A 20,179-nucleotide genomic window follows, 5' to 3' on the forward strand; every position below is an offset into this window, starting at 1 on the left:
CACCTGACACTGCATAAAAACAGTTGGGTTAGGTTTACCTTTAATCCTAGCGCTAAAGAGGCAGAGGCAGATTAGCCTGGGCTACACATGAATTTCTGGCCAGCCAGGGCTATTTAGTGAGACCCATCTCAAAAACCAACTAGCCTACTAACCAACCATCCACGTAAACGAACTAGAAAGCGGCTGATTTTACGTCTAGATCGCAGTGTCCCCCAAAGACCACCAAGGAGTCCAAGTCCGTATGCAAAAGCAAAGAGCTAGCGCTTGGACCTCTGTGCGTCCAATGCAGTCATATGAACGGAGAGTGCCCAATCTGGGCAGGGTAGGAGGTGAGGGGATTTTCATGGTTCAAAACCCTGATTGACTGACATTTGTCTAGGGGTGTCTTGGCGGAAGGAAATAGGTGCATAGGTGCGTGCTGGGCTCAATGACATCTATCTGGTGATCTTAGTCTTACCTAACGGTTGGGATATTTGGGATGTCAGATGTCAGATAGTTCCCCTTTGATGCTGGCCTGTCACTGGGTGGTATCAGTTAATGACTCTTCCTGTAATTGGGTGCTGCCTGCCAGTAAAAGGAAACTGAGACCTACTCCCTTGGCTGGTCACGCTAAAGCTCTGTCTCCAAGGCAACGGACAGCGTCCTGGGAAACGTACTGCGCAGACCAGGGTCACTAGGGCTCCGCCCAGACGCACTTCCGGGAGCGACTTAGAGCGTCTCGCCTCCTCAGTGCCCACTCCCGCCGACCCCGTTCTCTCCCCATTTGCAGGGACGCGGGCTTTTCCAATTTCTTCTTTAGCCAAGCATAACTCCCACCGGCCACAGACGCCCCGGCCGTCAGCGCCACGCGAGGGGGTCTCCGGGGAGCCGTCTGCCCCGCCTCCCAGCCCGAAGCATTCTGCGTCACGCGCGGGGCCTCCTGGGAGCCGTCTGCCCCGCCCCCAGCCCGGGAGCCGCAAACTACAGCTCCCGACAGCCTGTGCGGCGCCCGGGGACCGTACTCGGGGGCTGTGGTGGGGCAGCCGGGTGGGCTGGCGCGGGAGAGACAGCCCCGCCAGGCGCTCTTGAGGGGCGGAGGACGGCGCGGTGCAGCCGGCGCCTCAGTGGCGAGCCGAGGATCGGCTGTCAGCCTCTGCGCTGCTCGGGGCCCGGTGTTCCAGGGCCGACGGGCACGGAAACTCAGGGCAAGTGGGGGGGGGGGGGCCGGGTCGGGCGTCCTCCCAGCGCCCGGGGTGGGTGGCACGGGGCCGAGGGGGCCCGATCCGCTTGACCGGGCTGTGGCTTGGCCGGGCGTCCTTGGCCCTTGCTTGCTGCAGGCTTTGGATTCTTCGCCCCTGGACACAGCTCGTGCCCGGTGCGCGTTCTCGGTGCGTGGGGGTGATGCAGCGGGTCCCAGCCGCCGAACCTCTGGGAGCCTTTTTTAAGGCGAGCGGCGGCCTTTTCCCGTCTCGGGTGTTAACTGTGCGCACCCCTGGCCACAGGGTTGGATCTCCGGGGACTCTCACGGAAGGTCAGCCCGGAGGAGGCCAGTCCTAAATCTCCAAGCATCAGGGCTCCTGCCCGATTCTCAAGGCGGGTGGGGGACACTGGACCTCCAGACAGGTGAGCTCCTGATGACGGTGGCCTGACAGTTTGGGTTTGGTTCGTTCCCCTTGCGGATGCCTATCTGATGTTATGTCAACGCTTGTGTTTGTGTCTAAATGTACTTGAGTGGACTGGGCAGTGAGGAATCGTCCTTCCTGCCTCATCTGGGTTCAGAACCAATGAGAAAAGGAAGGCTCCTGATGAGCCAGCAGGCTTGGGGACAGAGCAAGGTTGGCTCCTCATAGTAGGTTTCCTGTCTTCACATTCCTCTCTGGCCTGTTGCTTCTGATGCAACAAGTATCTGAATGTCATCCCCCCCCACCCAAGGTCAGCCCTAGGCAGCGTGGTGAACCCCAAGCTGCAGTGTACCTGGACTTTAGCAGCCATGATACCCCTGAACCGTAATGGATGTCCCCAAGCAGATGTCTGGATGCAGGGCAGATGCCGTTTCCTGGTCTCTGTGTCTTAGGTTGACAGTCTTTGTTTCCTTCTACTGGCACCTAGGATGTCCACCTGTACCCAGTAGGAGCCTCCGTGGCACCAGTTTGCACACAGTTTTCAATCCAGCACCACCAGAGGTGTAGGGAGATAGGCTTGATCCCTGAGTGGTCTCTATGTCATGTAACTTCATCTGAATAAAGGCAATTTTGCTAACTTTCACAATAAACACGATTTAATTTTTTTTAATGGCTGTGTGGGGCTTTCCAATAAAATATTTACACGATAAGGGACAGCGTCCTCCGCCCCACAGTCCTGATACTTCTGACCTATTGAGGGATGTTCACTTCTGTCTGGACATACGTGATTTTTAATTCCAGCACTTGAATTCTAGGCCAGCCTGGACTACATAGTGAGTTCCAGGCAAGTCAGGGATACTGGTGTAGGAGTTTTTTTCTGTTTGTGTGTTGCTTTTATAGGATAATGAATTTAAAAAAAAGCTGCCTTGGGCCTAGCTGATAGGGTGAAGCTTAAGTAGGTGGAGAAGACAGAACTAAATTCTGGGAAAAAGAAAGCAGAGTGAGAGAGAGCTGCCCTAGAGCCACCAGGGTCAGACATGCTGAATCTTTCCGAGTAAGCTATTGCCACGTGGCGATACACAGATTAACAGAGATGGGTTAAATCAAGACATGAGAGTTAGCCAATAAGAGGCTAGAACTAATGGGACAAGCAGTGTTTTAATTAATATAATTTCTATATGGTTATTTGGTGGCTGGGCGGCTGGGACAACAAGCAGGCCCTCCTTACAAGAGGATACATTGTTTGAAAAGTGTGTTTCTTAAAAATTGGAACATTAGTAGCAACAGCAGTCCTAATGACCACTGTGTAAATCTGCCTCTAAAATGGTCTTTCCCCAGCCTGGTTCCCTGCCTACCTGCTCGGTTTGCTGTGTCCCATGTTGGCAATGGCTGCTAGTTTTCCACAGGAAGTTATGGTGGCTGAGAAAATTTGTGGCCCAGGAAGTAGCAACTAAATGCCTGAGATGCTGACCAGAGTCTTCTGTGTGTTCTAAGGTGAGTTCTGGTTCTGCCGAAGCATGTTTGTTAACCAAGCCCACATGCTCTGACACCCTCCATTGTAATTGTAAATATGTATCGCGACAGTTCTAGGGGTGTTTAGATACTTGCCAGGGACATGGCTATGTCTGATGGCAAAGCCCAGTATTTCTGGCAAAGGCAACAGTCAGTTAACTCTAGGTAAATTTCCTACTGAGATGGTGATACCCGTAACACATTGGGGTTTTCAGCATCCTGAAGAATGATATCTATCAGGGTTTGGTGACATTTAGTGTGTATTTAAAAGAAAAGGTTGTCTGCACGCCTGGACTTCATTGGTTGTAACTCTTCGACTGCTCTGGGGCTGTACTAAGTGGACCTCCAGACAATGCTTTCAGACCCTAGGTTCTCTCCACACACACAAGGCCAAGGTTCCTTCAAGGCTCCTGCACTCTTTGGGAGCTTTCAGGATACATAGTGTGCACGGTACTGTCCCCTGTTACGAGCCTGGTCAGTTAGGGCAGGAAGATGGAAGAACTGAGGCAAAGGATTCCTCCTCAGTGGGAAAGTGCTGGCTTGTGGTAGTTGTTGAGGGGTTGTGGTAGGGGTTCTCAAGAGGAGTGTGTGTGTGTGTGTGTGTGTGTGTGTGTGTGTAGATAGATAGATGGATGGACGGATGGACGGATAGATAGATGGATGGATAGATAGATAGATAGATAGATAGATAGACAGATAATAGCTTACAGGCTGTGCTCTAACTCTCCAGCAATGATTTTCTCCTAACAGAAAGTCCAAGAATCCAGTAGTTGTTCTCTCCATGAGGCTGGATGTCTCAGCTGGTGTTCAGTATATGTTGAAATCATGAAGAAGTGGGCTATAATACCGGTGAATTGATATCAAGGGCAGGGAGGCAAGAGACATGGCTGTGTAAAGGTGGATCTTCCCGGCTCAGAAGATCCAGATTAAAAATGGGTCTTCCCACTTCAATGATTTAATTAAGAAAATCCCTCATAGGTGTGCCCAGCTGCTTGCGTTTTAGTGAATTCCAGGTGTTGTCAAGTTGACTCCAGGATTAGCTATCACTGCAGGGGAAGGTCAAGAAAGGGGCAGTGGGAGTAAGTTCCCTGGAGGAGGGGGCTGTCCATCCTCAAGACAGGCCTCCAGTCCTGCCTTTCTTCAGGGACTTCTCTCTCCAGGGACCCTGGGCGTAGACTCTCCTGAGGTTTGCAGAATGGCTAGTGTGAGCATAAGGTACTGTTCAGGTGTGCAGCCTCTTCGTGGGCTTGTCCAGAAGCTTGGTACAGTAGATTCATCATCTCTGGCCTGGTGCTACACCCAGCCTAGTAAGCTCAATGGATGAGACCTTTGTCAGAAAATTGTATTCTGAAGTTGACTCGTCCCCCCTCACTCTATGTTAATCATGAAATAGACAGGCCCCCTCACTGTGGTCAGGGTCCTGTGCCATCCAAAGAGGAAGGCATCCTAGATGGATGTAAACAACAGTCGAGTCCAAAGTGGAAACCTTCCTACAGTCTGTCTAGATCTTGTCTCTGTCATCTTATTCTGTTCTGTGTCAGCCACCCACCCCTCCAGGTTCTCCTGGTGAACTTTTCTGTTCTGATAGTGGTATCACAGGCTAAGGAACGGGATGCTAATGGTAGGTTGATGATAATGTAGAGACCAGGCAGGGAGGCCTGGAGAGGGGAGAGAAAGCCACTGGGTCTTCTAACAGTTTCATAGACTGCTATAACCAGCTGTTTTTGAGGCCCAGGAGCCCTGTCTCCTGTCTGGTTGTACAATATCTATGTTTTGTGGGGGGCATTTCCAGAGACCCAGCTCAGGTAAGGAGACCCCAGTCAGATAATACCTTTAAAGATGAGGGGAGAGTGCAACCTCCAAAGCAAAGACCATAAGACCTCCAGGGTACAGGTAGTGGGGAGGGGTTAAAATAGGCTTCCAATTTTCACATGCCACCAGTATTGGGCACTCTTAGTGTTCACATGGGAGCAGTGAGACCCCAAATCCTGAATTTCTTTGTAATCCCCTGATCTGAGTGCCTACAGCTGTTCTGAGCATGAGACCTTCAGGAGTTCTGATGGCAGAGTGGTTTCTGGTGGGTTTGGCTGGGGCGTGGCTATCTCTATATAATCTGCCCCTGAACACAATAAAGGGGGCATTCTTGGGGAATTTAAGGATGACCCGTGTCGTTGTCTCTCTGTCTGTGTGAGTCTTTGTGTTTTTTAACCTCCTGCCCCTTGCCCGAATCTCGTGAACTGGGTTCAAGCGCATCAAACGCAGACACGGGGGCGCGGTGTGTGGCACCAGTGTTAGCGGAAAGCCTGTGAAAGTGGTCGTGTATTGACTCTCGTCTATGGCCCACAGTTTTGCTCCTGCAGGGCAGTCTTAGGCATTGAGGTACTGGTTCTGGGCAGAAAGCCCTTGCTCTCTTCTATCTGGTTATGTTCTGACTTTGCTGACCTGCTCTTGAGACTGGAAGTTCACTGGCCAGGGATGAGGAGAGCTTTGCTTAACCAGGCGTGATGGTGATGCAGATGTTGGTCAGTGCAGACCACTGACAGTCGGGAGCCCCTGGTCGCATTCCTGCTTCTCCATGTGGAGTCATTGGTTGAGGCCCGGCCCTGATGCTCTTAGACCTTGTTGGGCAGCCTCCACCTGAGCTCTATGACCTCTGCCCATTCTCCTGAAGGCAGGGCCACACAGGGGTTTGTTGGCATGTTTGACGCCCACCCTACTCCATGTCTGTAAAACGTCCAGTATCAAGTCCATCCATTATCCTGCAGATAAGCTGTGGCTGAAAGGCTAGTTTCAGAAACAGAGGCATGCCTCACAGCTCTAGAGTGACCACAGGGTCCTCCTCCTCCTTCTTCCCTCTCTCTTTTGAGATAAGGTCTTGCTGCGTTGCCCTGAGCAGATTTGTATTTGAGAGCCTATTGTCTCAGCCTCCCAAATGCAAGAATTACAGGTGTGCACCTCCATGCCTGCCTTTACTTTTTCTACCCTTTTATTGCAGTGCTGGCCAGGTCCAGGGGATGGCTGTCAGAGTTTTCCCTGCTATCAAAGCTACCAGTTGAATCTGTCTGCCTACTTTTGTTGAGAGTTATAGCAAGCCTTGCTCTGGCTAAACAGGTGTGTTGTTGTTGGAACGAGAATGCAGTCTTCTCAATATGTCTTCCCAGCTGTGATGAACTCTGCTGACAGGAAGGAAGGTTTATCTAGTTCCAATGTGGATCAGCATCCTTGCTCCTTGTCTTGTATCTGTGCTACTCAGGGTGAGGCACTGGTTGGTGTCTGGCTTGCAGTGAGTATGCAGTGTTTGGGTGTAAGGGACCTGAGCCATTTGGGCCGTCAAAACCACAGAATTTGTGGTTATTATAGGAGCCAAGTGCAAGCTCTCCCTGCTCTCCCTACTTTTTTGTGTCTCACCATCCCAGCTATTCCGTCATTGCTGATTCTGGCAAGTCTGGGTCTAACTAGACGTGGTTAGCTAGACTAGCCATGTGGCAGCGAAAGGACTTGGTGGCTGTCCCCCAAGACTTTTGGGACTAAAGTGCCTGATCAAAGGGAGTTGTGTAGAATTGAGGGGTCTCTGGGTCCCCTTGTGTTAGACTCCTGAGACAGATAATGATGCAGGAGGTGTGCTATACAGACTGTAGAGGAGCAGAGCCAGCTCAGCAGCCACAGCTAGCTGACCACAGATCCCCCCTAGTCTGGGGCTCACTAGGGCCAGTTTTGAACATTCTCACCAAGAGGTCTCTTTGTGGGTTGTCCCTCCTGTAGAAAGAGGAAGAAGGAAGGATTTACCCTGGCATCAGGCCCTCTTGCCACATCTTAGCAGGCACTCTGGAGTCCATGGAGAGGAGTAAGCTAAAGAGAAGACAGACAAGGTCCCTGGAAGGATGAGGGGAATCCCCTGAAGCACAGAGCCCAGCTGTGTGGGAAGGCTCTTTATAGTCTCTGGGCCAGGTGAACTAACTGCCCGTTTGCTTTTGCTGTGGTCCGCGCAGTTCTGGGCCTGTGTGCAGGGATAAGAATTGTGAAAGGGACCTGGAGATGATGTAGTGGTTAGGAATACGGCCTGCCCTTTCAGAAGACCCCCAGACTCAATCCCTAGCAACCACATGATGTCTCTCAGTCACTGTAACTCCAGTCACAAGGGCTCACACGCCCTCTTTTGGCCTCTCCTGGCACTGCACCCATGTGGTGTAGATAAATGCAGCAAAACACTCATACACATAAAATAATAGAATCTTAAAAAATCTGCACAAGGCTGAGCTGGCTGGGAGACTCGTGCTCCTGAGAATATGGTGAGATGTGGACCCAGAGTCTGTGTGTGGTAGTTCCCCGTGCACAACATGGGTTCTGAGTGATGCTGGAATTTTTCCTGTGCTTGGCTCTGGAACAGCTTGTGGTGTGCAGGCCACTACCATCAGATACCCAGCCTTCATCCGGTGTATGTGGCCAGGCAGGACTACTGGTCTTCCTTTCTGCCCACCTGTGGCTTCATGGCGGACACTGCTTCTTGAACTGGACAGGCCAGAGGCTGTCAGTCTAGGGAAAGACAGGGATCATGGAAGAGGGCCCAGGCAGAGGGCTAGTGTGTGCTGTCTTTCTCTTTTTGCTCACTTAGCAATCTGACCTCTGTCCCATGACTGAGCGGGGCCACTGAGCCCCAGCTGTAGTTGACAGGACGCTGTAATAGTCTTCAGCTGCACCCACCAGGTGTAGCCTGAGCATGTGTCCTGGGCCAGGACTGCTGGTGTTCATTCTAAGCAGTCCCCTGCTTCAGGGCCTATGCTTAAATAGGATGAGAAATGATGGGACTCCTGCACTATGATGCTGTCATTTCTCATCCTATTTATTATTTTCTCTTTCTTTTTTGTTTTGTTTTTTGTTTTGTTTTGTTTTTCAAGACAGGGCTTCTCTGTGTGGCTTAAGCCTGTCCTAGAACTTGCTTATGTAGCCCTGGCTGTCCTGGAACTGGCTCTTGTTGACCAAGCTGGCCTCGAACTCACAGAGATCTACTTGCCTCTGCCTCCCGAGTGCTGGGATTAAAGGCACCACCACCACACCAGAGAAGGTCCCTAAGATGTTACGTGACTTTACTGCCCTATCCTTTGAGCAGAGAATCTTGCCTTGCCCATTCCCAGCTTGTCTGGCATTTTCATATATACTTGTGGCAGTTCTCTGTGGATTGTGTATACTGTGAGCATCTTCTCTCATGTGGTTATCTGTCCAGTTGCTTTATGGTATCTTGTTGAATCAACAGTTCTTTAATTTAGTCCCACATATCACTGAGCTGCACAGAAAAATAGTCTTTGTTTCTTTTTTTCTATTTTAAAGATTTACTTATTATGTGTACAGTGCCTGCATATATGCCTTCAGGCCAGAAGAGGGCACCAAATCTTATTTTAGATGTTTGTGAGCCACCATGTGGTTGCTGGGAATTGAACTCAGGACCTCTGAAACTGCAACCAGTGTTCCCAGCCTCTGAGCCATTTCTCAGCCTATTTATTTTGATTTTTTTGTACAGGGTTTCTCTGTCCTGGGACTTGCTTTGTAAACCAGGCTGGTCCTCGAACTCACTGAGATCTGCCTGCATCTGCCTCCCAAGTACTGGGATTAAAGTTGTGTGCCACCACCATCTGGTTTATTAGTTTTATTTTTAATTAATTAATCAAACAATTTTTGAGACAGGGTTTCTCTGTGTAGCCCTGACTGTCCTGGAACTTGCTGTGTAGGCTGAGCTCGCCTTGAAACTCATAGGGATTCACTGCCTCTGCTTCTGGAATTAAAGGCATGTACCACCATGCCTGGTAGTTAACTTTATCTTTGTAGACAGGTTCTCACTATGTAGCCTTAACTCACTGTGTAGACCAGGCTGGTCTTTTTTTAACTCACAAAGATCCGCCTGCCTCTGCCTCCTGGGTGCTGGGATTAAAGGTGTGCGCCACCACGGCCTGGCTTTTTAATCTTTGTAGACAGGTTCTCACTGTGTAGACCAGGCCGGTCTTGAACTCAGAGATCCGCCTGCCTCTGCTTCCTGAGTGCTGGTGTTAAAGTGTACACAGTCCACCTCCAGCTTTAAAGTTACTTATGCTGATGGAGCATCACGCAGAGACTTTTGGAAACAGATCCACTAGCTGTGGCCATGGTGCCAGGTTCAGTCTCTGACCCTTTGTGCTTGTCCACTTACGATGTTCCCAGTTTCTGTTCCTTCCTTTCAGGCAGTGGTGACTCCCATAGAGTCACGGTGGTGGGCGTTCCCACATTTCCTACTGACTTCCTGGCTTTCCCGTTGTTCTTTTGGCTTTGTTTTCTCTACTCCTGGTCCATCCTTCTCCCCCAGGTGGCCATCTCAACACATGTCCTGTGATCAGCTTGGCGTATGACATTTTGACACAGACTGAGCATGCTCTCTGTTACAGGTTCCTGAACAGCCCCAACTCACCATGGACCTGGACCCCCATGCAGGTGTGCAGGTGGGCATGCGTGTGGTACGTGGAGTAGACTGGAAGTGGGGCCAGCAGGATGGCGGTGAGGGCGGTGTGGGCACCGTGGTGGAGCTTGGCCGCCACGGCAGCCCCTCGACCCCCGACCGGACAGTTGTCGTCCAGTGGGACCAGGGCACACGTACCAACTATCGAGCTGGCTACCAAGGTGCCCACGACCTGCTGCTCTATGACAACGCCCAGATCGGTGTGTGGTGATGCCCGGCTTGGGTGGGGCTGGCGGGTGACTGGAAACCCAGCAGGTCCTCACTTACCCCACCCTGCACCTAGGTATCCGTCACCCCAACATCATCTGTGACTGCTGCAAGAAACACGGGCTTCGCGGCATGCGTTGGAAGTGCCGCGTCTGCTTTGACTATGACCTCTGTACGCAGTGCTACATGCACAACAAACACGACCTCACCCACGCCTTCGAGCGCTACGAGACATCCCACTCACGCCCGTGAGTTCCCTAGGCCACAGCCCCCCTCCCTGAGGCCTTCTGAGTGGTACCTTTGACATCAAGCCAGGCCCTGGACTCTGGCCGAGTTTCTTCCAAAAAGGACCTAGTGAGCCCACCCTGCAGTTTCCTGGGAGAATAGCCAGGGTCAGGTGATTCTCCAGCTCTGAGAATGACACGCCTCCCTTTCTCACTGAGGGCTTTCTCCAGACACATGGTGAAGTGTGTGCTGTGGATGGGGCTTCCCCATACCTCGCTCTAGAACCAGGCAGGCAGACTCCAGTGCTGCTGCAGCCTGGGGCACTGAAGGTGGCCTCTGTGTTACCCACGTAAATAGCAGTGGCTGTTGAAACATACAGCATCCCCTGGTGGGGCCAGCCAGGCCTGGCAGGGAGGCTTGTCACTGGACAGCTCACCCTGGGTGCCAGCCCATAGGCACAGCCGGGAGCGGCCCCGGCCTGATACACAGAGATAAGGACGGAAGACTTGGGAAGGCACTCGGGTCCCATCCTTTATCCTCTGCATCTCTGATCTTTCCTCTGCGTGGAGAGAAGTGTAGTAGAGGTTCCCTCTTCTGCCCATCATGAGGTCAGGGTGGTGGCTGTCTGTGCTGGTGACCAGATAACTGTTTTTGCTCCTCTGGGCAGGCCCTGCCCCTGCTGCCTTAAAAGCAGCAGACATAGACTGATCACATAGACCTGCTCCGAGAGTCCCCTTAGGTCCCTTCCCAGCCTGGTACTGGTGAAGGCGTCTGAACCCAGAGACACCGAGTAGTTTGTTCCCTTTTCCAAAGTGTGGAGGCCGACTGGGAAGGCCATTCAAGGACAGCAGTTTGGCCAGGATCCAGAATGCCTGTTCTACAGACCCTTTAGGATAGAGGGACGGGGTGGCCAGTGCAAGACGCCGTCATATCACTGCGCGGCTCAGGATTCATTCTCTTGCAGGGTCTCCCTGAGTCCCCGGCAGGGCCTTCCCCGAATCCCACTGAGGGGCATCTTTCAGGGAGCAAAAGTGGTCCGAGGCCCTGACTGGGAATGGGGCTCCCAAGACGGTGAGTGTTGGCCAGAGAAAGACAGGGAAGCGAAACTGGTGATGGCTCAGCCTTGAGGCACTTTTGCCCACTGGTGCACGTCCTGTCTTCCCAGGTGGGGAAGGGAAGACAGGTCGCGTGGTGGACATCCGTGGCTGGGATGTGGAGACAGGCCGAAGTGTGGCCAGCGTGACGTGGGCAGACGGAACCACCAACGTGTACCGCGTGGGCCACAAGGGCAAGGTGGACCTCAAGTGTGTTGGGGAGGCGGCCGGCGGCTTTTACTACAAGGAGCACCTCCCGAAGCTTGGTATGGGGCTGGGGCCATGACACCAGCTGCCCTCCTGCCCCGGCTGTACCCATATTACCCTGGCCTGTTCTGACAGGCGGGGGCAGGTTGCTTCCCGAGACCTAGCCTGCCACCCTCCCCCAGGCAAACCAGCAGAGCTTCAGCGCAGGGTGAGTGTCGATGGTCAGCCTTTCCAGCGTGGGGACAAGGTCAAGTGTCTGCTGGACACAGACGTCCTAAGGGACATGCAGGAAGGCCACGGTGGCTGGAACCCTAGGATGGCGGAGGTGAGCCATCTCTTCTGCTGAGTCCCCATGTCCCCTCCTCCCTGAGTCCTTTGGACCCCTATCCCTCTTCCTGCCCCGAGAGTCCAGCCTGACCCAGCCATAGCCTCCGTGACCCGCCACAGTTTATCGGACAGATGGGCACCGTGCACCGCATCACAGACCGTGGGGACGTGCGTGTGCAGTTCAACCACGAGACCCGCTGGACCTTCCACCCTGGGGCTCTCACCAAGGTGCCTGGGGGGCTGGGCTGAGCCCCACTTACTGCTTCTCTAATTCCTTCCACGTACCGGTTCAGTCCGGAAGGGGAGAGCCTGGTGGGTGGAGGTGAAGCCAGGAAGGGAATCAGTGTGAAGCACACAGAAGACCGAAGTGCTGACATTTTAGACTAGAGCCTGAGGGCCAGGGACTCTGTCCCGAGAACAGAAGGAAGGTACTACCGTAGGCTAGAGGTAGAGGTTTGCCAGAGGAGACCAGCTTGGGTAGACTCCATGAAAGCTGTTTGGAAAACTGGACTGTGGGGTGAGAGGTGTGCCAGATAGTGGGGCTGCCCAGGCAGGGACAGAGGGGCAGAGGATGCATTTCAACCTGGACCTGAAGGAGGCTTCTTCAGGACAGACAACGTTCAGGCTCTGCACACAAGTGCATAGTTCATAGGCATAGATTCCCTGCAGGACCCCCCTCCCCATAACAGGCCCTACTCTCCCTCCTGGCCCTGTGCTGACACCCTGGGGTCTCACCCAGCTCCATCTTCAATGTGTTTCCTGGGTCTGGCCAGTGGGTAGGTGCCCTGGAAACAGGTCTAGGCCTTCACAGATCTCTAGAGCTGGCTTTGGTCTGGTCTGCTGCTACCCCACTGCCCTGTGGCTCAGGCTGGCCACCCAGGGCTGATTTGGTCACTTGAGGCCCTTGACCAGCCAGGCCATCTGGTTGTACTTGAGGCAGGAATTGGGGTCAAGGTTAGATCTGCTTGCCCTCTGGAGCAGGAGGTGCCCTCGTGCATGATCCTGAGTAGAGAGACGTAGCTGGGGGACTCCCCTTACCTGCTTCTCTGTCATCTAGCACAACAGCTTCTGGGTGGGTGATGTGGTCCGGGTCATCGATGACCTTGACACTGTGAAGCGACTCCAGGCTGGACACGGCGAATGGACGGATGACATGGCTCCCGTGAGTCTTACCGTCTGCTGTCACCACGTCTGTCCCCACCCCCAGCTGCTGTCCGCTCCACTTCCAACCTGTTCTGACCCCCACCTCTCCCCAGGCCCTGGGCCGCGTAGGGAAAGTGCTCAAGGTGTTTGGAGACGGAAACTTGCGTGTGGCGGTCGGCGGTCAACGGTGGACCTTTAGCCCCTCCTGCCTAGTGGCCTACCGGCCTGAGGAAGACGCCAACTTGGACGTGGCTGAGCGTGCCAGAGAGAACAGAAGTGCGGCATCAGCCTCAGTGGCCGGTGGGAGGAAGGGCAGCCCCTGGCCGGCACTTACCTCAACCCTGCCCCCAGGCTCACTGAGTGTGGCCCTGGACAAGCTCCGGACCCAGAAGAGTGACCCAGAGCATCCAGGGAGGCTGGTAGTAGAGGCTGCACTGGGAAATGTAGCCCGGGCTCTGGATCTACTGCGAAGGCACCCGGAGCAGGCAAGCTTCCGCCCCGCCTTTCGGATAGCCAGCGGGGGCCGGGGCCTAGAATTCATGTGTTGGCTCTCTGTACAGGTGGACACCAAGAACCAGGGCAGGACTGCCCTACAGGTGGCTGCTTACCTGGGCCAGGTAGAGCTGGTGCAGCTGCTGCTGCAGGCAAGGGCAAGTGTGGACCTGCTGGACGATGAGGGCAACACTGCGCTCCACTACGCAGCTCTGGGGTGAGGCCTGGGCAGGCTGGTGGGTGGGTCCTCTTGGGAATGAACCTTAGAGCCAGTGTGCGTAACAGGGTGACCCCAAATCCTCCCATTTCTTCCCGTAGGAACCAGCCTGAGGCCACAAGGGTGCTCCTAAGTGCAGGATGTGGGGTTGATGCTCGAAATGGCACACGCAGCACAGCCCTCCATGTGGCTGTGCAGAGGGGCTTCCTAGAGGTGGTAAAGACCTTGTGTGAGCGTGGTTGTGATGTCAACTTGCCGGTGAGTGAGAGTCCCTGGATCCTCTGCCACTAACCAGCCCTAGGTCAAGGAAGCTACTTGACCTTGGACAAAGGCACCCCGAGTGTGACCAGCGCTGTCTGTTTCAGGATGCCCACGCGGACACGCCCCTGCATTCTGCCATCTCTGCAGGTGCCGGTGCCAGCAGCATTGTTGAAGTCCTCACCGAGGTGCCTGGCATCGATGTCACTGCTACCAATAGCCAGGGGTTTACATTGCTGCACCATGCATCCCTCAAGGGCCATGTGCTGTGAGTGTGGGGTTGGTCGTATTTGACCTACTGCCAGGCTGTCCCGATTGAGGGCACTCAGGTCTGCAGAAGACCTTGGACGGACCTCCTTGTTCCTACAGGGCAGTCAGAAAGATTCTGGCACGGGCACGGCAGCTGGTGGATGCCAAGAAGGAGGATGGCTTCACCGCGCTGCACCTGGCAGCTCTCAACGACCACCGTGAGGTGGCCCAAGTCCTAATCCGAGAGGTGGGTGCAGGGGACCCTGGGCCACCCACAGGCCAGGACCAAGACCCGGTAGGGTCTGGAAACTGAGCCCGTGCCTCCCACCCCTACCCCTTTCCCCAGGGCCGTTGCGATGTGAACGTGCGCAACCGGAAGCTTCAGTCTCCGCTGCATCTGGCTGTGCAGCAGGCCCACGTGGGGCTGGTCCCGCTGCTGGTGGATGCCGGCTGCAGCGTCAACACTGAAGATGAGGAGGGAGACACAGCCCTGCACGTCGCCCTGCAGCGGCACCAACTGTTGCCCTTGGTGTCTGACAGGGCTGGGGGGGACCCAGGGCCCTTGCAGCTGCTGTCAAGGGTGAGGGGCTGGAAAGGGGGCCTGGGTGATTTTCCACTTTCGACTGTTCTCTAGGGAACCAGGGTTTCAGGATCCGTAATCTAGGCCGATCTTGGAAAGGGGTTGGGGTCTGGTTGGTCCGAGAGTTTCTACACCTACCTAGCGAAGGGTACCTTTGGGGCCTGTCTTCTCCACTCTTCCTAGAACCAGAAGCCTTAGCTCAGAAGGGGTGTGTGCGTGCCCCATTGTTCAGATTTCTGGGTCAGTCTGGGGCCAGCAGAGGCTTTCCTCAAGTCCTTGTGGGTGTCTGCCCTTATCTGTACGTTCTGCCACTCAGCTACAGGCCTCAGGCCTCCCAGGCAGCACAGAGTTGACCGTAGGCGCAGCAGTGGCCTGCTTCTTGGCACTGGAGGGTGCTGACGTGAGCTACGCAAACCACCGTGGCAGGAGCCCACTGGACCTGGCCACCGAGGGCCGAGTGCTCAAGGCTTTGCAGGGCTGTGCTCAGCGCTTCCGGTGAGCCCCAAATGGGAGTGTGGAGGGGGGGCACTGCTAAGACCACCGGGTCCTTTCAAGCCCCCTCCTCCAACTGCAGGGAGCGACAGGCAGGTGGCGGTGGGGGTGTGCCCCCGGGCCCCCGGCACGTGCTGAGCACCACCCCTAACACCGTGACGAACCTGCATGTGTCTGGCACGGCAGGGCCAGAAGCTGCCGAGTGCTTGGTGTGCTCGGAGCTGGCACTGCTGGTTCTGTTCTCTCCGTGTCAGCATCGCACCGTGTGTGAGGGTGAGTGCAGGTTGTGGAGGCCCAGGGTGGCCCGGCCGCCTCGTCCGGCCCCACTAACGGTAGGCTGCCCCTGCTGGCAGAGTGCGCTCGGAGGATGAAGAAGTGCATCAGGTGCCAGGTGGCCATCAGCAAGAAGCTGCGCCCAGGTGTGTGTGTGGGAGGGGCTTGGCGCAGGCCCTCCTCGCCCGAACCCAATCTTCACACCTGCTGCGGCTGACACCCACTCACCTCACCCCACAGATGGCTCAGAGGTGGTAAACACCATCCAGGTACCCGGTCCTCCTCGGCAGCTGGTGGAGGAGCTCCAGAGCCGCTACCGGCAGATGGAGGAGCGCATCACCTGCCCCATCTGCATCGACAGCCACATCCGCCTAGTGTTCCAGTGCGGCCACGGGGCATGCGCGCCCTGTGGCGCCGCGCTCACCGCTTGCCCCATCTGCCGCCAGCCCATCCGCGACCGCATTCAGATCTTCGTGTGAGCGCATTCAGCACACCGTGGCCGATCCCAGACCCTTCAACAAAACACGTGTATTTTATAAAAAGATTCTCGGACTTTGCTGCCTGCTCCTTGCCTAGCGATGCTGGGCAGGCCCCAGCGATCGTCACCATTCCCAGCAAACTCCCCACCCCCAAAACACATACACCGCAGGAAGCTCCAGGCTGCCTGTAGGTCGGGAACACTCACTGGTTGTCGGACAGGCCACTCACAGTGATCTGGCTGTGGTTTGACACAAGAGGGTCCCGGAACCCACACGGTACTCCAAAAGGCTTAGGGTGGCCCTATTTTCGCCCCCATGGGGGCCCACTTGCCTCTGCCCCTGTGCCCGTCCCTTCCTCCACCCCCCCTGGGGGCGGAACTTAGACTTTTCGGATTTTGGCCAAAGCAGTCTCCCCTTTCAGAGGGTCCTGGCTCAGGAGTGAGAGGGTAGGAGGCTGCCAGGCTCTTGGCAGTTGAGCAGGGGCAGAGGGAAGACGCAAGAAAGGGTCCACTTGTTGGAACTAATACTTAGTAATGAAAGGAGGGCAGATGGCTAACGCTTTTCAAGAACTTCCAGCACAGCTATTCCGGGCAGCTTGGCGCTGACTCTGCTGGCCAGTACATTTGTTGCTGTCACCCAGGGTCCAAAGCCGACATGGAAGACTGGGAGGGACAAGGCGTCTGGCTGGTAGCCCCTCCTTCCTCAGCCGGGCTCTTACCCCCTGCTCTCCGGTGTCTCACCCACCCAGTCTGCTCCGCCCTGGGGATCTTAGCTGGGCCTGGCATCACTTGAGTTACCATGCCACGCTTGTTGGGCGCACACCCAATACAGCCACCAGCTGCCAGGTTTACCCTTCAGGGCTCGGACCATCGCTCCTAACCTTCTACCCACCAAGCCAGAACCCTACTAGGCCACCACACTCAGTGCCTGATTTTGTTTCCGTAACCCCCTCCCCTCTAAGCCTGAGCAAAAATTCCCGGTCCTGGCACTCTCCCTAGACCTCCCGCTCTGGTCCAACGAGAGCACCTTCTGCTCCAAGTAGATCCTTTCCCAGACGTCCTAAGGACCCCCACAGACCTCCTATGCCCTGACTTTCTTGAGGCCCCTTCCCTACTGCAGTCTCTCCCGTCTGCCCCGCTCAACCACCCTATTCTCACTGCCACGTCCCCTGCCTCTGCACTCCCCTCTCTGTGTCCTGGTTCCACTCAGTCACTTCGGGGACCAAAACCGAGATTTCCCTCGCGGATTCATTGTGAGGAGGAAAAGCCAAAAGGTCTTTCAGCCCCAACCAGGTGGGCATGGGGAACAATTGATGCCCCTTCCCCAAATCTGAGCCCTGGCGCCTTACTTGTTCCTAGCTGTTTCTCCCGTCCTGATAGACATCCCCCATCCTTCGGGCGGGCGTTCAGGCCACTGTCACCGACCCTAAGACTTGGTTCCTGGAACCCCCTAAGGGATGAGGATCGTTCCGGACGGGCCAGCTGGTTCACTTCACAGGCCAGCGCCGGGTCCTCGCCGCACGAGGGCTGTAACTCGAGCCGCTCGTCGCCAACCCCCCTCCCACTCCGCCCCAACTCTGCGGCCCAAGTCCCTGCGTCGCGCTGCCCCTTGTGGCCCCGATCCCGACAGCAAGTCTGCCATGGGCTGCCCAGCCTGCGTCCATCTGGAGGTATTGGGTGCTGTACAACAGGGCCGCTGGTTCGGGGCTGTCCTGAGCGGGTTGTGCTTTCTCTCCGCGCTGGTGTTGCTGGAGTGGCCACGGGCGCCGGCAGAGACCGCCTGGAGTGCAGCGGTGAGCTGGTTCGCATCTGAGGGTCTATCAATCAGTGGGCCCATCTGTAAGGGGGTGTGTGGACCTGCGTGTGAGTCCTTAGTTCCAGGTATCGTGAATCAGTATGTCCAGGGGTCGCTGGTGGGAGGCAGCGTCCGTCTCCAGCTCTGCTCACTGTCACCGGCTTTTTATTTATTTATTTATTTATTTGAGACGGTTTCTCTGTGTAGATTTACTTGTGGAACTCGCTCTGTAGACCAGGCTGGCCTCTGTAGACCACCTCCACCTCCAGAGATTAAAGGCACGCGCCACCAAGCTTTCCTCGTGTAGCTCTGAACAACTCCCCCTCCCCCCTTTTTCCTTTTCTTTTGGAGACAGGATTTCTCTGTATAGCCTTGGCTGTCCTGGAACTCATTCCATAGACTAGGCTGGCCTTGAACTCTCCACTCTCAACAGCTCCCTGCGCCAGGGTGGGGAGTAAAAGCAACTCATTAAGTGTGGAAAAGCAAAAAACCCCGAGGGTTCATTGGCAATTTCCTCCACTCCACTGCCCAACAGTCAGCTCTCAGCAACTATTTTGGGAATTACAGACTGTTTCTCCTGCCTCCTCAAATCCACTATTTTTCCTGTTAAGAGAAATGTAGACGCAGCACCAGACCCTTCAGGGGTCTCCACTGTCCAGGTCCCCAGCTCGTTGACCATACCGGTACCCCGAAGACGCCGGTACACGCTGACGCCGGCCAGGCTGCGCTGGAACCACTTCAACCTCACCTACAGGTGCCACCAGGGCCCGGGAAGGCGGGCAGGTGGTCAGGCCATACCGCAGACACTGCCTCCGACATTAACTCTCAACACCCCACCCCCAGGATTCTCTCCTTTCCCCGGAACCTCTTAAACCCGGAGGAGACCAGGAAGGGCTTGGCTGCCGCCTTTCGCATGTGGAGTGAAGTTTCCCCGTTCCGCTTCCGTGAAGTGGCCCCCGAGCATCCCAGCGACCTCCAGATAGGTGGGTGGGTGACGGAAGCGCTCCCGCCCCGCCCCCAGCCCCCAACCCCCACAGGTGTGACCGCAGCCTTGTCTTCCTAGGTTTCTACCCGGTCAACCACACCGACTGCTTGGTCTCTGCCCTGCACCACTGCTTTGATGGTCCCACAGGTGAACTGGCCCACGCTTTCTTCCCACCCCACGGGGGCATCCACTTTGATGACAGCGAGTACTGGGTCTTGGGCCCCACGCGCTACAGCTGGAAGAAAGGTGATCCAACTCCTTGGTCTGGCCTCTTCCTGGGGCCTCATTCTCTCCACCATGTGGGCTACAGAGGGCTTTGGGGCAGGAAGGATTTCCTGGGGCTGAATATTTGACAGGAATTCTGGTTCTCATAGGCCCAAGTCTCCCCCGCCCCTTCTCCATCCCCTCCCCCAAGCCGCTGGAGAGGGAGCCGGAGCTGCATTCCTGAGGGCCAAGCTCACAGCCTAGGCCGGGAACAAACTTATCTTCCTTGGCTGTGGGCTAAGGGTGACTTGCAGCTGGGCTTCCCCATCAGCACTGGGCCTCCAAGAGCAAGACTGGGAGCGGAAGGGCTGAGGGCTCCCAAGCACTAACCATGGGGCCCACAGGCGTATGGCTCACAGACCTGGTACATGTGGCGGCGCACGAGATTGGCCATGCGCTGGGACTGATGCACTCACAGCAAGAGCAGGCACTCATGCACATCAACGCCACATTGAGGGGCTGGAAGGCACTGTCCCAGGATGAGCTGTGGGGGTTACACCGACTCTACGGTGGGTGCCTGGCGGCGGGTGGGTGTCGGGTGGGAGGGCTCTAGGCAAGCTCTGAGCCTCGCTGCCTTGCTCTCCTGTTAGGCTGCCTGGACCGGCTCTTTGGGTGTACATCCTGGGCACGAAAGGGATTCTGTGATACCCATCAGAGGCTCATGAAGAGGCTCTGCCCCAGAAGCTGTGACTTCTGCTACGGTGACGGAGGCTCAGATGGGGTTGGGTGAGCCTGGTTTGATGGGGTTAAGCACTGACGTGGCATTTCACGGTTCTCCGAGCAGAATTCCCATTCCCCACCGTGGCTGCCACCACACCACCTACCAGAATGAAAACGAGATTAGTCAAAGAGGGCAGGAACATGACTTTCCACTGCGGGCAGAAGATCCTACACAGGAAGGGCAAAGTATAGTGAGTGTCCAGCACTGGGCAGGCATGGCCAGAGGGCTTGGGGCTGCCTGGGGTGTCCTGGTGGGTATATCCTGGGGCCCTTGGCATCTCCCCCTGCAGCTGGTACAAGGACCAGGAGCCCCTGGAGTTCTCCTACCCTGGCTACCTGGCCCTGGGCGAGGCACAGCTGAGCATCATTGCCAACGCAGTCAACGAAGGCACCTACACGTGTGTGGTGCGCCGGCACCAGCGCGTGCTCACCACCTACTCCTGGCGCGTCCGACTGAGGAGCTGAGCCTGCTAACAGCCTCCGCACTGGAAGCCAGCAGATAAAGCACTTTCTCTCTGATGTCTCTGTGGTGTTTCATGGGAAGAGGGAAGGCCAGTCTCCGCCATCTGGATGTGGGGA

General features: G+C 55.6%; 2 protein-coding genes across 3 annotated transcripts; both read left to right on the forward strand.

Annotated features, from left to right (window-relative positions):
• The first annotated feature begins 1,244 nt into the window (after nucleotides 1-1,244).
• Mib2 (MIB E3 ubiquitin protein ligase 2) lies at nucleotides 1,245-15,910 on the forward strand. 2 transcript variants are annotated; one of them, XM_038334961.2, is made up of 21 exons: nucleotides 1,245-1,367; nucleotides 1,482-1,602; nucleotides 2,940-3,095; nucleotides 9,524-9,794; nucleotides 9,878-10,049; nucleotides 10,991-11,097; nucleotides 11,192-11,386; nucleotides 11,510-11,652; nucleotides 11,787-11,882; nucleotides 12,712-12,816; nucleotides 12,911-13,073; nucleotides 13,149-13,282; nucleotides 13,358-13,506; nucleotides 13,608-13,764; nucleotides 13,872-14,032; nucleotides 14,134-14,260; nucleotides 14,360-14,593; nucleotides 14,910-15,088; nucleotides 15,168-15,358; nucleotides 15,439-15,504; nucleotides 15,599-15,910. In XM_038334961.2, exons 4-21 carry the CDS (start codon nucleotides 9,548-9,550, stop codon nucleotides 15,835-15,837), a joined length of 2,865 nt encoding a protein of 954 aa, XP_038190889.1. In that variant the 5' UTR covers nucleotides 1,245-1,367; nucleotides 1,482-1,602; nucleotides 2,940-3,095; nucleotides 9,524-9,547; the 3' UTR covers nucleotides 15,838-15,910. The 2 variants fall into 2 exon arrangements, with proteins under 2 accessions (XP_038190889.1, XP_038190888.1); XM_038334960.2 differs by having other exon boundaries at nucleotides 1,246-1,367; nucleotides 11,775-11,882.
• A 1,340-nt stretch (nucleotides 15,911-17,250) lies between these two features.
• Nucleotides 17,251-20,119, forward strand: Mmp23b (matrix metallopeptidase 23B). Its single transcript, XM_038334633.1, has 8 exons — nucleotides 17,251-17,629; nucleotides 18,243-18,385; nucleotides 18,475-18,614; nucleotides 18,695-18,862; nucleotides 19,225-19,389; nucleotides 19,471-19,581; nucleotides 19,665-19,791; nucleotides 19,891-20,119. The coding sequence occupies exons 1-8, from the start codon at nucleotides 17,294-17,296 to the stop codon at nucleotides 20,063-20,065; spliced, it is 1,365 nt and encodes a 454-aa protein (XP_038190561.1). The 5' UTR covers nucleotides 17,251-17,293; the 3' UTR covers nucleotides 20,066-20,119.
• The last annotated feature ends 60 nt before the right edge of the window (nucleotides 20,120-20,179 follow it).

This window comes from Arvicola amphibius, chromosome 6, assembly GCF_903992535.2.
Source record: "Arvicola amphibius chromosome 6, mArvAmp1.2, whole genome shotgun sequence".
Lineage (NCBI taxonomy): Eukaryota > Metazoa > Chordata > Mammalia > Rodentia > Cricetidae > Arvicola > Arvicola amphibius.

What these genes read in the sequence shown, in the direction of transcription:
- Mib2 (XM_038334960.2), top strand. Translation starts at nt 9,548, where the DNA reads ATGGACCTGGACCCCCATGCAGGTGTGCAGGTGGGCATGCGTGTGGTA. An exon ending in GGAACCCTAGGATGGCGGAG is followed by an intron (nt 11,653 to 11,774) that starts GTGAGCCATCTC and finishes GACCCGCCACAG; the next exon opens with TTTATCGGACAGATGGGCAC. An exon ending in CTCCACTACGCAGCTCTGGG is followed by an intron (nt 13,507 to 13,607) that starts GTGAGGCCTGGG and finishes TTCTTCCCGTAG; the next exon opens with GAACCAGCCTGAGGCCACAA.
- Mmp23b (XM_038334633.1), top strand. Translation starts at nt 17,294, where the DNA reads ATGAGGATCGTTCCGGACGGGCCAGCTGGTTCACTTCACAGGCCAGCG. An exon ending in GCGCTACAGCTGGAAGAAAG is followed by an intron (nt 18,863 to 19,224) that starts GTGATCCAACTC and finishes TGGGGCCCACAG; the next exon opens with GCGTATGGCTCACAGACCTG. An exon ending in CACAGGAAGGGCAAAGTATA is followed by an intron (nt 19,792 to 19,890) that starts GTGAGTGTCCAG and finishes CTCCCCCTGCAG; the next exon opens with CTGGTACAAGGACCAGGAGC.